The sequence below is a fragment of the Ostrea edulis genome, chromosome 3, assembly GCF_947568905.1.
Source record: "Ostrea edulis chromosome 3, xbOstEdul1.1, whole genome shotgun sequence".
NCBI lineage: Eukaryota > Metazoa > Mollusca > Bivalvia > Ostreida > Ostreidae > Ostrea > Ostrea edulis.
This window is the reverse complement of record NC_079166.1, coordinates 80,134,292-80,150,571: the sequence shown is the minus strand read 5'-3', so window position 1 is coordinate 80,150,571 and position 16,280 is coordinate 80,134,292. Positions and strand designations below refer to the sequence as shown.

Sequence of the window (16,280 nt, the reverse complement as noted above, 5' to 3'; positions counted from 1 at the left end):
TGGAGTGTGAATGCAAAGAATATTTCTGTATTTAGATATATTCAACATTATTGACTATTTTATGATTTTAACAAGAGCATTTTACCATTACCACCCCTCTCAATATAATGTTTATAATCATTAATTTCCGGTATTGAATATGGCTGCTTCGAACTCTTTCGCATGGATTTAGAATGTAGAATAATACAAAAGAAAGACAAGAAAAGAACATGCACATTCCTTTTAGCTCACCGGGACGACTATCCGGAGAGCTACATGTATTGTAATGACCCCAGTGTTGGCGTCGGCGTCAATTTAAGGAAACATTTTAACCTGGTTTATATCTTCTAAACCAAGGGGGTAGGGTTTTGATATATCCCTTATTGATTCCCCATGAAGAGACCTTTGATGTGGTACCAAGACTTTCGACCTTGTGACCTTGAACTACTTTTTTAAAAAAAACTTCAACCTGGGCTGTCTTTTGAACCAATAGGGATAAGGCTTTGATATTTTACATATATAGATGCCTCATGAAGAGACCTTTGTTTTGGTTTGACCTAACGACCTTTGCCTTGAACTTTGACGTACTGTTCAAAAACTTTATCTTGGTTATATCTTTTGAACCAAGAGTGATGGATCTTTGATGTTTCAAACATAGATGCCATTTCTTGTGTTACCAGAACTGTCAACGTCGACCTTGGACTTTGACCTATTTTTCAAAAACTTTTAGCTTTTTGAACAAACGGTGAGATACAGTCATCTGACAACTCATGTTTATATGTACATATTAAGCATGTTATTTAATTGTTTAAGGGTTGCTGTTCAATTTTTTTCTGGGTACTTCATTTGTTAAAGTTTGATGACATCTAAAAATTCCTAACCACAAAGTACTTTTTATCTAATATATTGTACCTGACAACTTCATATGACGTGTTAACTGTCCCGAGGAAAAGATAAAGATTTGGGGTATTATACTGTGGATATTTATTAAGTTCTGTCTTCACACAAGTTTTACCTTTGAACTTAAAGCACACCAGTCTTTAAATTGGTTTAAATGTTACTATGGCAACAATTTTATTTGTTTTAGAATATTAATATTGTGACTCTCATACAACTTTTCAAAAGTTACATTGCTGTCTGGCTTAGTATTTGCGATTGAATTTGATTATTTCAGAATGTTTTCAATAACCAGTCAGATTTAAAAAAAAAAAGAAAAAAGATTTATCCTTATTGTATCCATGGGAAAAGCAAATCTATGAAGAAATATGATCCAACTGCTTGTGATATATTTAACTCTCTGTAGGACCACAATGTAAACTAGTCATTTGTACTAATCGTGCTATCCTGTCTAAATAAAGAATTTATTATATATAGCATAATATAAATTGACATGAAATTTGTTTTTTTAAAAATTGCATTTTAAAAGTACACAAATATCAATTTTGTTAAATTACAACTATTCATACGATGCATATTATTTTTTTAGAAACGTTATTTTTTCAAAATTTGCAATTTGTCACCATGGCAACCAGGACCCATAGCAACAAAAAATGATTGATACATACTTCTGGTCATCTGATGTGAAATGATAAAATTATATAAGACTTAATAAGATAACAAGGACCATGTATGGCAAACAGGTTTAGGTGGCTACCAGAATAAAATGCCCAACTTGAAGTGTTAATATATTTACTATAATCGAGAGTCCAAAGACAGATTTTTGATATATCGTAAATATACTTCTTCTCTATAAGATGAAAGTAATTTTGAATAAATCAAAGCGTTACTTTTTGACTACTAGTTGATTGAAAAGTTATCATTTTCTGCAATTTATCAAAATCTGGAATCGTGCCAAATTTGTGACCTTTGTGCACTTAAACGGATGTAAAATTTTAGATTCCCACTAAACAATATGAATGTGCATATCCAGTTGTTTTATAAACTGTGTCATTTTTAAAAATCCATTTTTCAATAACCTGTTAGAATTTTTAAATAGAAAGGGTAAAATATACATAATTTTACCCTTTTGTCAGAACAAAAGTGCTATTTTTAGTAACATGGCTGCAAATCCCTATCCAATGACTACACCCCCGAAAAAAATATGCCAAAGTATTTGATATTGATTTACTTTATTACACTCAACATATGTTGTTGATCCGACAACCTTGCTTCCATCACATTTTGCATGGTTTTCTCGTAGACAAGCTCTTAATGTCAAGGTGATGATGACATGAAGATATCCTTAATTTTCTTCTGACGTAGACGTTTTTTGAATAAATTCTGCTTCTCAAAAAGTTGGAATTTTATTGTTGAACTGTTTACATTCAAGAAGATTGATTTCGTGGGATCTCGAGGTTTTGCCTTCCTTATAATGTAATTCGAGAGTATAGTTTCTCCTCATGTAGACATTATATAAACCGTGTGTTTCGTTGTGGGTTGAAATTTGTGAATTTCACAAATATTGAGACCCCACAGAATCCAATGATTTAGCATTAATTAGTGAATAGGATATGCATATTAATGTTCTAGGATATACTTGATATATGAATGATTGTAACCGACAACCCTAACTTCCTACCTGAATTTTGGCACACATTCTTTGTTTTGTACAGTTAGACTAAAATCAAGTGAACTTGCATTTAGAACATGTTTGGCAATATTTCACGAAATCGAGGGGTTCCTTGATGACCCAGATTTAGCATTTCACTAAAATCTATTAAAAAAAAACAACAACAACAAAAAAACAAGACAATTCAAAAAAGAAAATGTGTCTGCATCATAATAAGCACATATTGTGATTTAAATAATCAATGTTTCGTAGTCGGTGATTTTCCATAAACGTCTGAATTATTTATTGCAGAACTCCAACATGTTGTACAACAGCATACTGGATTACCTCCAATTCGACAAGCACTTAAAGATTCACCTTGATAGAAAACGCTGCTTCGTTCTAGGTTTTAAGTCGGATGGTTCATCATTCCAGGACACGCTATCCGACCTAGAGAAGTGTATGGTTTCAATTGCTAAACAAGATAGATGGAGGGAAACTATTCCTACAGACTGGGCACTGTCTGAAGTTGTACTCCGAGAACTCAGAGGACGGAGAAAAAGAATGACATCGGTTACAGAACTCTCGAAAAGTTGTTTTGGGGAAAACAAAGACAAATACACACAAATCAGAGATATTCTGAAGTTTTACCATGAGATAGGCCTTATACTACACTTTGACGAGGATTCTCTTGCCGAAACTGTCATCATTGACATCCAGTGGTTTGTCGATTCCTTTAAGAACATAATAACCGATCCAAACCATGTCAGGGATATTGTTGATAACAACCACGATTGGTGTTCTTTTTACAAAACTGGTCATATATTAGACAGACTATTGACCGACATTTGGAGAAGACCTGAATTTGGAGAAGACTACTGGGAAAGGAATCAATACAAAGCTAGCTTGTTGCAATACATGCAACGACTTGGTCTCATCGCTGTTGGTACCTACGCACATTATATCCCCTGTATGAACAAGCTGACCTTTGGTATGCAGGAAGAGAATTGTTTTAAGTCTATCCAAAATAAAACATCGGTATTGGTCTTTCGATTTCACTTCTTGCCATATTTCTTTTATTTCCGTCTGATCGTTGCTTGTTTGACGAAAACCAATGGAGAATGGGAAGTTTTGAAAGACAATGGGCCTCGTTTGTATAAAAGCGTAGCTTGTTTTGTCTATAAACGACATGTAATAGCTCTCGCTGTGAACAATTATTCAATTCAGCTTCAGGTTTTTCAACCCAACAAAGATTTAATCAGGAAAGATGTCACTCTAGAAATCCGTGACAATATTGAAAGGTTACTGAATGGTCTGACCAGAAACTTTCACACGAAAATCATGTACACTGTAGGATATCAGTGTTCAGAGCAGGAAGTGTTTCGTGAACAAGATGACTGTTTTGTTGAAGAGAGAGAAATTCATGGGAAAGGAAAAATTACTTGCCCAAAACACGGACTGATTAATCATCATATCCTCAGGGAATCCGCTCTTTTGGTCTATTGGAAGCAGGTATCTTCATCAATGAGTGGTTCACAATTTATCCTTTATTTGAGATGTAAATTAAGAAAGAAAATATAATCCATGTACATCATATTCAGTTTATAATGCTACTCTTCCTTTTGATAGGATGTCCTAGCCGAGGTAACAAGTGAGTTGCTTTTTCTTTCGTCCCTGCTTTAGATCTAAGATAGTGATCAGATACACATTTTGTTAATGAGTAACCAGTTTTAGATAGGGATTAAATATACAATGTGTTCACAAATAAACATTTCAAAGTATATAATTTTAGCTTCAACTGACATGTAGAGTAAGCCGATCAAATTCAAAGTGTTTGATAATTGTTTGGATTTAGATTTGGATGGTCTTATTGACCAAGATGAGTGCATTAATCTGTCCGAGCCGGAGTTAAGGAAATTCAATTTCAAGACTTTTGACGAACTCACAAAGATTGGACGAGACGCACTCCAAGTTTACTTTGACGTCATATTTCCACCAATGAACCTATCCATTGTACTCAACAAGAACAAGCGTAATCTACAATCCAAGCTTAATGCAGATCAATTCAATGTCTTATTTCCAGGTATCCAAACCATCAGTTTTGTTCTCTTACTTAAGCTTACCTTTGAAAGGGGACTTATTGGTTTTGCACCTGCCAGTTGGTATACTGTTGTCCACTCAATAACTATAGACCGTTTGATTGACAAACATTTTAACTCCTGATTTTTCCTGAAAAGTATATGCGTTTGAAGTCACAAAGTCCAAGTTTTTTAATAATGGTCAATCTACCCTGAACAAAGAACTATGTTGAGTAGATCACTCCTACTGGTAATCTGACCCCGTTTCATTTTGAATCTCACAATGTCATAACTGAATTCATTCTGTAGATAATATATCTTTAGAACACTTTATCAGATAGAGCAAATGGTGAAAACTATTAACAGTGATTAATTCATAATTCTTAAATCGAATGCAAAATTAAGAGTTGGACAAACAATACCCCCGGATATACGAAAGGTTGGATCAGGTGCCTAAGATAAATATGCATCCCTTGTCTATTGGTCACACCTGCCGTGAGTCTTATATCTTGATCAGGTATACGAAATAATCTGTAGTCAAAATCAGTAAAGAAGGACCTAACAATTAGTGTGAAACATGTCAGACAGCAGTTTATACAATACAAGGTTGTATTGGCTGTAGTCTCTCTAGATAAAAATAAAAATAAAGCGAAACAAACTCTCGCGTATTGAAGTAATTCATAGACATGGACACCGTATGCAAATGATAAAGATAAACAGTATTATTATATCCAGAATTAATTGATGTATAGCATTTTGAGACCTATGATGAAAGTATAAGGCATGTTGACCAATGGGAGTAATCTGCTCAATATTTGTATTTGTCCTGAGTTGATTTATAGTAGTATATTGCCACACACACACACACACACACACACACACACACACATATATATATATATATATATATATATATATATATATATATATATATATATATAAAAGCAACACCCGATACCTCAAAGTGTCGGATCCACAACATGGATACAAGGTCAAATACCAAAAATTATACAAAGTACTAAAATGACCAACGACACGAACAACGAGATTGTCAAATTTTCGGGACGACCCGTCCCATCTTAAGGACAAACGAAAACAATTACATAATGTGGTCAATATCAACAGAGCATAATAACAAAAACTACATATAAATACATCTAGCACTACAACTACACTAATCTACAAACGTATTTACAACGCAGACTACATGTTTTTGGTCTTTAGGCTTGCCAATCGATGTTAAAAGTGGAGCGAATTAGGACATGTCTTATTCGTCCAAAGAGCTGATCCAAAATGTCCGAAAAGAAAAAACTTGTTGATTATGTAATTGTTTTCGTTTGTCCTGAAGAAGGGACGGGTCGTCCCGAAAATTTGACAATCTCGTTGTTCGTGTCGTTGGTCATTTTAGTGCTTTGTATATATATATATATATATATATATATATATATATATATATATATATACACACATATATATATATATATCAACATAAACTCGTATATTTTGACATTGTTGATTTGAGAAAAGTTTTTGCGATTCCAAATGCTAAACGTTTTTTTTCTAATGTTTTAGAATTCACATTTGATTTACACCTCTTCTAACATATATTGTGTTGCAGTACGTTTGAATGTTTTCCTTCGCAGCTCTAACGATGTAGGCTTGGTAGAACATTTACTGCATCCATCAGTGTATCTTTCTAATGTTTTTTGTGAATCCAGTATAGGTACGGTAACTCATTCATCTATCCCATTGACTGGAATATTAAAAGTGTTTAAAACTGAAGCATGATTTTGACGAATTTTATCTTTTGAAAAGGCAGTTGGAGTGTAAGTACGATTTCCAAACGAGGGATTAGTATTATTATATTACGTCTTGAAAAAAAAACGGCTGTGATAAATTTTAGAAATTCATTTCAAGATTAAGGATTATCTCCCTCACTCATAGCTCTTATCCTTAGACAAATTTGACCCCACTTTTTGGCACACTGTTTTTTCCTATAATAGCTCTAAAACTTCATTGTTATATCGGATTTCAAAAAATTCGGTTGAGCATCACTGAAGAGACATTATTTGTCGAAATGTTCATCTGGTGCCTCAAAATCGGTACCGTATAAGTTTTACATTACGTCATAATGAAAAGGTATCTAACAACGTAGCGGTTCCTCTAGTTAAATCTCGAGGAAAATGTCATAATATTGTGATGTTATTTACTACCGACAAGTAAAAAAGGGGGTCTCAAATGTGAAGATAACGAATAGTGATCAATCTCAGAACTCCTGTATATATATATATCACTCTGATTCCACGCACAAGTACTATGAAGCTGAAATAAAAATATGCTAGAGTTACTCATTGACAATATATCCGTGGTATTTGGTGATCAGGTCTTCTAAAAGTCTGTTGGAAGTCCCATGTAAACGAATCATCCTCTTTTGTTAGCTGACCTGTTTCTACATAAAAAGCAGAATTTATTCAAAAACTTCTACGTGAGAAGAAAAATTCTCTTGCTGTGACTTTCAATTCGACATTTAGATATATCGACGACGTTTTGTTTATTAATAAGAATGACTTTCATTCATATGTCGATTCGATTTATCCCTGTGAGCTCGAAATAAAAGACACCACCGAGTCGTCCACCTCTGCTTCATACTTAGATATTTTATTGAAAGTAGACATTAACGGCAAACTGATAACTCAACTGGATGATAAACGGAATGATTTCAGCTTCTCCATCGTCAAATTCCCATATTTATGTAGCAATATTCCATTATCACCTGCATATGGTGTTTATATATCCCAACTGATTCGATACGCAGTATCTTTTTTCTGTGTATAGTCAGTCTTTAAATTGAAGCAAGCTACTGACAAACAAGTTGATGGTATAGTGGTTTCAACAGTATCGATTTAAGTCAGTATTTCGCAAATTCTATGGTCGTTATAACGATATACAGTAAAACTCGAATATCGCGAACACGGATATAGCGAAATTACGGCTATAGCAAAGTGAAAACGATTTCCCCGCCAAATTCTTTATATATTCTACATAAAAATCTGCGTCTATAACGAACACGGATATAGCGAATTTACAGATATAGCGAAATAAATTCCTATTACCCTTGAATTAAAACTGAACGTAAAAATCACCTTTTATAACAAATTCATTTTTTTCATTTTTAACTCTTTGTGATTTTTAACAATCGTTTTTCATTGACATAAAGGATTCGCACTTAAAACAAAATTTCCGTTTGTTTTTTTTTGTTTTTTTGTTTTTTTTTGTTTTTTTTTTGTTTTTTGTTTTTTGTTGAAAAAAGGTTGTTAACGCAAAACAATACTTACACATACGTTTAGGAAATATGTTGTCGGTATTGTTTACTATTCTCGTTAATTAAATTTGAAGTTTGATTGCATTTACTTTATCGTACACTCCTTTATTTGTGTAAAACATCAAGTAAATGACAATTACAATATACTGTACATGTATGTATTGCGCAAAATTGTGTTGACATTTCTCTCTCGACATGTTCTTGCATGACTTATTAATCCATCAAGATAAATTATCATATATGAATCAATGTGTATATTTTTTGTATAAAAATATTTCTTCTCAAAAATATATAGGCTTTATTTTTCTTAAAGACAATGCAAACGCAAGTACATCGATTGCTACTTTCTTATATAACTGTTATACATGTAGAACAAATCAGTTTTAGAACGAATTCGTTATATTTTAATTATGAATTCGCTATAAACGTATAGCGAATTACGCTTATAGCGAATTTTTATAGAGGGTCCCAAGAAATTCGCTATATCAGAGTTTAACTGTAGTTCGTCAATACAACCTATTATTATGTCAAATGCTGTCTCCTGTATTTCATACCGATTGTTAGGCCATTATTGGCACACTGATTTTGACTACTGATAATTACGTTTACCTGATCCGGATATGTGGCTCATGGCGGGTGTGACCGGTCGTCAGGGGATGCGTACTCCTCCTAGGCACATGCTCCCACCTCTGGTGTGTCCAGGGGTCCGTGTTTGCCCAACCATCAATTTTGTATTACTTATAGGAGTTATGAGATTGATCACTCTTCGTTATGTTCACCTTTCATGCTCCTGTTTACATGAAAAAATAATACTTGTTAAATACTTGCCAAATTGATATATATATATATATATATATATATATATATATATATATATATATATATATACATATATATATATATATATACACTATATATATATATATATATATATATATATATATATATATTATTCCTTTATGATATCAAATCACTCTTCATTTTTTTTTTAAAATATACAATATATAGCGAATGTGATATTCATATTACATTGTGACTTTCAAATCAGCCCTGATCTGATTGACTGATTCACTTTTTGCATGGATAATCCCATTCGTTTCTTATTTGACATATGTGTTAGGACATTAGTTTAACAATCGCAAAGTCCGGCGCCGAATTAATCCTAAGACGTTTAACATAGGTAGTGACTGTTTCCTCGGGTCTATGGGATATGACAAACTCCCCGTCGATACCTCATTACGTCACCTACGAATAGACCTCTCCTATGTGACGCAGCACAATATACAGATTTGTATATTGTAAGTCCGCGATTATCACGCAGGCAAATAAAACTAAAGAAGTAGTTTGTAGATAAAAGTTTGAAGATATCAACATTAAGATCATTAAAATAAAAGTATGGATTTTATCCTAAACATAATATGATCAAAAGATCATTAAAAAGTAGGGAGCCTGTTCAAATTATTATGTATAGTAATGAACTTGATGTTTACGTTCTTGTTTTGAAAGTATATTTACGTTTAACGTTACGTTTTTTCGTCATTCTACAGTGACGCCACACAGTATACGCTGCCTAAGAAATCGCTATCCCATAATGCCTAACAGGAAGAGTTTGGTTTTTAAGCAAATGCACTTTGGCGGAAGTTCGTGGGATATGATACATGTGCAGTAAGGGACCACCACTGTTACTGCCCCGCGTGCCATGTACTAATTAAAATTTCTAACATTTCATCTGAAGAGGATGAGGTATCTACATGAATGAAAAATTCTCGCATGAATAAAACAATATACAAAATAAATATTCCAAATAAGAAACATCCTCTTTTAACTGTAAAATATCGACCACCCTCTCGTTTAAGACGTGCGATTTTATGATGCTCATTTTCTTTTAATCAAGTTTGCTGTATTCCTAGTAGTTACTTCTTCAAATGTCAATTATCTGGTCATGGTTTGTTAAAGCTATGAACTGCATAATCTTTACAAGGAAGCATATAAAAACTTTACATTTCACACATGTAATTCATAATTGAATGAACAATTAGACTTTTCTTCATTCTAAGTAACATGAATGCTATTTATGAACTATATTCACATGAGCATATAAATGATCTTCTGTGACAGAGCAATCCTAATATAAAAGACAAAATAAGTTTATAATGTGCTCCCTGCGTTGGGTCAAACCAAAAGCGTATTACATAGTTAGTGATTCTATTTTCCCTTAGGGTTAGTGAACGAAATGGGCTCCATGCCTCTCTGTCTGTCATATTGTAAGCGCCATGCAAATTGATTCTAGGAGTTCCCAAAATGTACCGGTATCAACATGACTGTTTCTTTTTCTTTGCCGTTTTACTTTTGTATTGATGTACATCTATATTGTGAACCCACATGATGTACATACCACTGCGATGGTTTCGTATTAAATCAGAGGGGTTCTTCCAGATTACGTTTTTAATTAGACTATTTTCGTCGCCGAACGATGAAATGATCTCTCATATATCAAATTGAAAAGGACGTATGCTTTAGAAACCTAGCATATACCAATTACTGTGTGATAAGTCAACGTAAATCGACAGCTTCAAAGATGCGTCCCAGACTACAATAAAGAGGAGAGAGTAAAGACAGTATACGTCTCTGTCGAAATGATTTAGTTTTTATTAACTAAAAAAGTCATCGATAGCCGTTAATCTAACTTTTAAGTGTTAGCAATCATGTTACTAGTCTCATGTTTCAAATAAGGTAGGAGTGTTTGTAGAATTTCAATATGATATATGCCTTTTTCGATTCAAATAAAATCAACTTGTTTTGGAATTTGCCGCTCCATAGTCTTAGCTCAGAAATATTGTCTCGTGAAAAAAAACGTCTCCGAAGCTGATACATGTGCTTCTTATGTTTTGATTTTAGCTGATGGATCGAAGTCCTCCTCAGCTGCCTTTGATGTGACCCTGATGTATACATTGTTGAGGAACTTCGGACCATATCTTCCAGAACCGACCAAGGGCTGGGGGAAGAAACCCGACATTGGAGATAAACTTCCTACGGATGACGTGGAGAGAATCCGGTTCTACAGGAATGAGGTGGACCATAAAACACCGACAACCAGAGTCATGGAGAAGGATGACTTTAAACTCAAATGGGAGGACCTATCTCAGGTGAGGAATGTATGGAGTTTTACAGTGAATGTTTAAAGAAAACACCCTTGATTTCAATATTTGGATTATCGGATCGTTTTCCTTTTATTTAAAGTTGCCGTTCATCCTTTTAAATCCATATTACCTACCATCAAAATTGTTCGATTTATCAAATAGTTCGTATTGCTTATATTTAAACAATGATTCAAATAATGACCGGTCGTGGTATCTCAGTGGTAGAGCATTAGTTTTATAACCAGGGGGTCGTAAGTTCGAGCTCCGCTCATACCATAGCAGTGTCAAAGCATACCAATTTTGAATACGTATAATTATGTTTACTTGATGAAGATATACGTGTAGAACACGAGGTAGATATCGCCGATGAAAAGAACATGTTTACTCCTCTTAAACACCTTATCCCACACCTGGTGTGTGTGTGCAGGGGTCTGTGTTTGTCCTCTAATTTTTGTATATTTTAAAGGTTTGAGACATATCACTGTTTAATGCAGATGTACATGTATTTTCCCTTTTTCACAATCACATGATTTTTTATTATTTTTTTTTTTTGTTTCTACAGGCAATACTAAGACTGAGTAATGATTCTCTGAAGAAAGACATCATGACACTGAGACAACAACGATAAGAGCACACATGATCAAATATGCAGTTCAGAATCATGAGTTTGGATTCTTGAAAGAATTTCCGTGGTAACAGTGTGTGCACATCAATTGTATGCGTTTCTTTAATGAGATGTGCCTCTCATTTTGTCGGGAAATACTATACATGCAGGTTATTTTACCATGATATGAACATAAAGTCATACATGTATACATATGCATGTGCTGATTGATGAAAATAGTTAAATATTATATATATGAATTTACTGAACATTATGTATGTAAAATAACCGCTAAACATAGACACACATGTGTTTGAAAAGATATGTATGAACTACTGTATAGCAGGAAATGAAATCGCGGAGTTAATTTTTGCTATATTCGCTGAAACAAAATTTCCGCGAATTTAACATTTAGTGAATTAATATTTCATATTGATACGAAATTGGGTTCAGGATAATAAGCTTTGTTTTTCCGCGAATTAAACCGACCGCGATTTGTTGCTAAATAAAAAAAATCGCGATTTTTGCTGACCGTGTTATTAATCTGCTATACAGTATATTATTTAGATGTATGATTACACAGTCGCATTACACACGTAGTGTATGTTGTATGTGCAGCTCTATATACAGCAAGTACAAATGAAATGTCAGCTTGTAAGTGTCATTTTCTATTTTGTGAAAACGTATGTTCGGCATTAACTAATATTTCACAAGAAGGACAATAATGAGAATTATTGCATAGAAAATTAAAGAGAGATAGAAATATTCGACAAGGAAATTTAATCATAGCCAAGTCGAGTATACATATATGCTGTAAGATTCTGGGAAATACAGATCATGACTACAACAAAACCCATGACAATAGACAAATGTTATTCGGTTTTATCATCTGATCATAATAAAGATGTACATATGTAATCAAATATGATTTCATGAAATCTCATAATATTGTTATTAGCTGTATTATCTTTACTTCGAAATAGTGGAAGATTTTCTAGGGAAATGTTGTGTTATTCTTTACTTCATCAGGAGGGTGATTATATACATAAATTACTATAGGACAAGTGTAATATTGCAATGTTTGTTTATACACCTACACTTTAAAGGGGCGGATCAAGGAATCGCGGTTAGGGGCAAACTTTATGAGACAGGGGGTGGGGGGGGGAGGGGCGCATTCGGTGGGTCCAGGTTGAAGGCCTTGTGGTAACCTAGGGGGTGAGACCCCCAAAAGGTCCTAAATATTGCAGATTTTATACAGCTAGAAATATGTCTCCTGTATAGTCATTTTTATAAGTTTCTGTCATTTTTCATATGGTGCAATTAATCAAATGATGCAAATTTTAAAAGGTTTTGGGGAAAATGTAAATTCTTCCAATAAAAGTGATTCCATAAATCAATAGATTTTGTCATTTATTTATTAATTTAAAGTGGAAGAAATTGTTGATTCTTTTATTGTTCACATGTTTCTAAACAAAATAAGATGGGGCGCCAGCTGCGCCCCCTTAAATCCACCATTGCTTTAAATAATAACAAGAGGCCCACAGGCCTTATCGGTCACCTAAATACTAGTGAAAAAGTATCACTACTTCCATGGGCTATGAAATCTAGAAAAAAATCCTGTTCTGAATATCTAAGCTAAATTCTAATGTTCAGCAACAGTATAAAACAAGATGTTTTCTTAAAACTTCACTGCCCTCAAAGTGCATACATTAATGATAGGTTTCAAATAAATAGGTATATTAGCATTAAAACATCAAAATATATGACTAATTTGGACTCATCCTAAATTCATAACCCAGCTGGATTGTGAAATTCACCATTTTTTTGTACATCCTTTTCTGCTATTCCTAAGTATGCATTTAGATTTTATACATTATCAGCAAACTAACACATAAATACTATATATACTAAGTTTGGCCCCACCCTGGGGTCAAAACCCTTACTCTGGGGAAATTCAATTCTACAATTTTGGTAAAGGACTACCTGCTCTATCTATCTAGTTTCAATTTAGTATCAAAAGCACTGAAGAAAATGTTATTTAAGTGTTTTACACATAAACACTATGTAACAAATTTGGCCCGCCCTGGGGTCATAACCCCTACCCCGGAGATCATGAAATTTACAATTTCGGTACAGGCGTTCCTCCTCAACATTACTATGCATTTAGTTTTTCTTACATGTGTGTGGTTCTTGAGAAGAAGATTTTTGAAAAATTGTCATTTTTGGCCAGTTTTTGCCCTGTCCCTAAGGTTCCAGGGGTGCTGGTGCAGGAATCCTGAAATTTACATTTTATGTTCCCTTTGTTACAAAATATTTTTCATACCAAATTTGAAAATATTTGAAATGATAGTCATCAAGAAGTTAAAAATGTTTATTGTTCACACATTTAGTAACTGACCATTTTGGCCCCACCCTGATACCAAAACCTCTACCCCTGGGATCATCAAATTTACAATTTTGGTAAAGGACTACCTGCTCTTTCTAAATATCTATTTATTTTCAATTTAGTATCAATAGCACTAAAGATGTTGTTTAAGTGTTTTACACATAAACACTATATAACAAGTTTGGCCCCGCCCTAGGGCCAGAACCCCTTGCCCGGGGATCATGAAATTTACAATTTTGGTAGAAGGCTTCCTCCTCTATATTACTATGCATTTAGTTTTTCTTACATCTGTGTGGTTCTTGAGAAGAAGATTTTTGAAAATTGGTAAATTTTCGTAAGTTTTTGCCCCGTCCCTAGGGCCCATGGGTTGCTGGAGTCCTGCAATTTACAATTTATGTCCCCCTAGTCACAATGCTGCTTCATACCAAATTTAAAAAAAATGGACTGGTAGTTATTAAGAAGTTAAAAATGTTCAATTGTTAACGCACGACGCACGATGACGGACGAAAACCAATTGCAATAGGTCACCTGAGTTTACTCAGGTGACCTAAAAAGCACAATATAAAAGAAACGTAAATTCTGAGGAGAGGGAGTCGTGAGATAGAGTGTCCCCATTGCGGATATTTTTCGCGGCAACCAAGTGATAAAAATAAAAAAAATAAAAAACCAAGGAAGAGAGAAATGGAGAAGAGTATTGTGCAAAAGGTGATATAACTGTTACGTACATCCTTAGTGATTTTTAAGCATATTGCTCAAAACGTCCGCATCCAAATGTTTCTGTGGTTTTAGATTCATCGTGAACATGTAAAGTTTGAATTTACATGAAAAACACCTATACATACCTAATGAAAAACACAATGATTACAAGGAATCTACACGAATTTATTGTTTCCTCCGGAATCACTCAAAAAGTTGCAGTCCTGCACATTATGTAACACTGTACCTGATCCCATCTCTGGTATATCCAGTGGTCCGTGTTCTCTCTAATTTGTATAGCCTATATGAGGTATGAGATTGATCACTGTTCGTTATCTTCATCGTTCACACCATTGTCATCTGCAACTCGGTTTGCAACGATTTGTTACAAAGAGTAGCACGAATGGCAACGTTATGTAAAATAAATCGTGCTATGGTATGTAACAATTGTTAAATACCGTCTCGTTGTTACATACCGTGCTGCAATAATTTTGTGGGAAATGTCAACAACTGACCATAGTACATCTCTATGATCATCATGTACCTTTGAGCATTTATATCACCGTTCACAACTGTCAGTGTACCAGGTCCATTCTAATAGATACAACCCAAATTCATCATGCTGACGTTTGCGACCAGGACTAATCCTTTGTTGCATCCACTCTTCGCCGGGCCTCCGGCACACATATACGCTGTTATTTCCTCCAATAACCGCTTTACATTCATCAGAAAATATTACACGATTCTGGTACCAGTCAAATTTCCAATGCCCACTCCCCACTCCCTAGCCCGTGCAATATGTTTTTTTTTTTTAAAGTTTGCCTCGATAATTGTAATATCTTTTAACAATACATCTCGGATATTCATTCCAAAACAGACAAATTTTCAGAGTTATACCAAAACTGGTAGAATCTTGGGAAATTACTTGAAAGACTCAACATAATGTGTTTTATCAACCCAAAATAACCCTTCATATCGCACGTTATTTCTTCCCGTTCTCTTGCTGCTTGTTCGTCAAGGAATTCCGTCTACCGCTCGATCACAGCACCTTGCATTAAGTGAGTCATCGTTTTAATTTTTCACTACATATTTCATTGCAACTTTTAAGCAAGAGGCCCATTTGGCAACATCGCTCAACTGATTCAACATTAACCTGCCATTGCTCAGCTGTTACGACTATTAAAACACTCTTTTCATCAATTTCTATTCTCATGAGAAATTTTCACTCCATATTGTGGCCCCAACTTAGCCCTAATGGATCACAAAACTGGAAATGAATTCAAATACCACAGAGACACGTGTACATGGACATCAATATGACTAACATGATCTTACTGTTCTGGAAAAAACAAGGTCATATGTCATGATATAAAATGAAAGACCTTGCCATAAGAAATATGTGTACAAAAAATTGAAAATTCGATCTTTAATAGTTAAGGATATATTGTATAGGTCAGATTATGAAAAGTGAAACTTCCAGGTCAAGGTCACATGATAAAGTGTACTAAATACTTGTCAAAAAGAACT

General features: G+C 34.0%; 1 protein-coding gene across 3 annotated transcripts in view; it reads left to right on the top strand.

Moving 5' to 3' along the window:
- The window catches only part of LOC125673075 (uncharacterized), a 74,528-nt gene extending 61,464 nt beyond the window's left edge, over nt 1-13,064 (top strand). The window contains exons 10-14 of one of the 3 annotated variants that reach the window (XR_007369265.2): nt 2,840-4,039; nt 4,157-4,178; nt 4,383-4,610; nt 9,475-9,670; nt 10,826-10,954. Coding sequence is in view for 2 of the 3 variants with exons in the window: in XM_048909344.2 (XP_048765301.2) it covers nt 2,840-4,039; nt 4,157-4,178; nt 4,383-4,610; nt 10,826-11,073; nt 11,630-11,695 (1,764 nt within the window). In the remaining variant the exon portion in view is untranslated. Of the gene's footprint in view, nt 1-2,839; nt 4,040-4,156; nt 4,179-4,382; nt 4,611-9,474; nt 9,671-10,825; nt 11,074-11,629 lie in introns of those variants that run through there. The other 2 variants (XM_048909344.2, XM_048909345.2) reach the window with 2 other exon arrangements.
- The last annotated feature ends 3,216 nt before the right edge of the window (nt 13,065-16,280 follow it).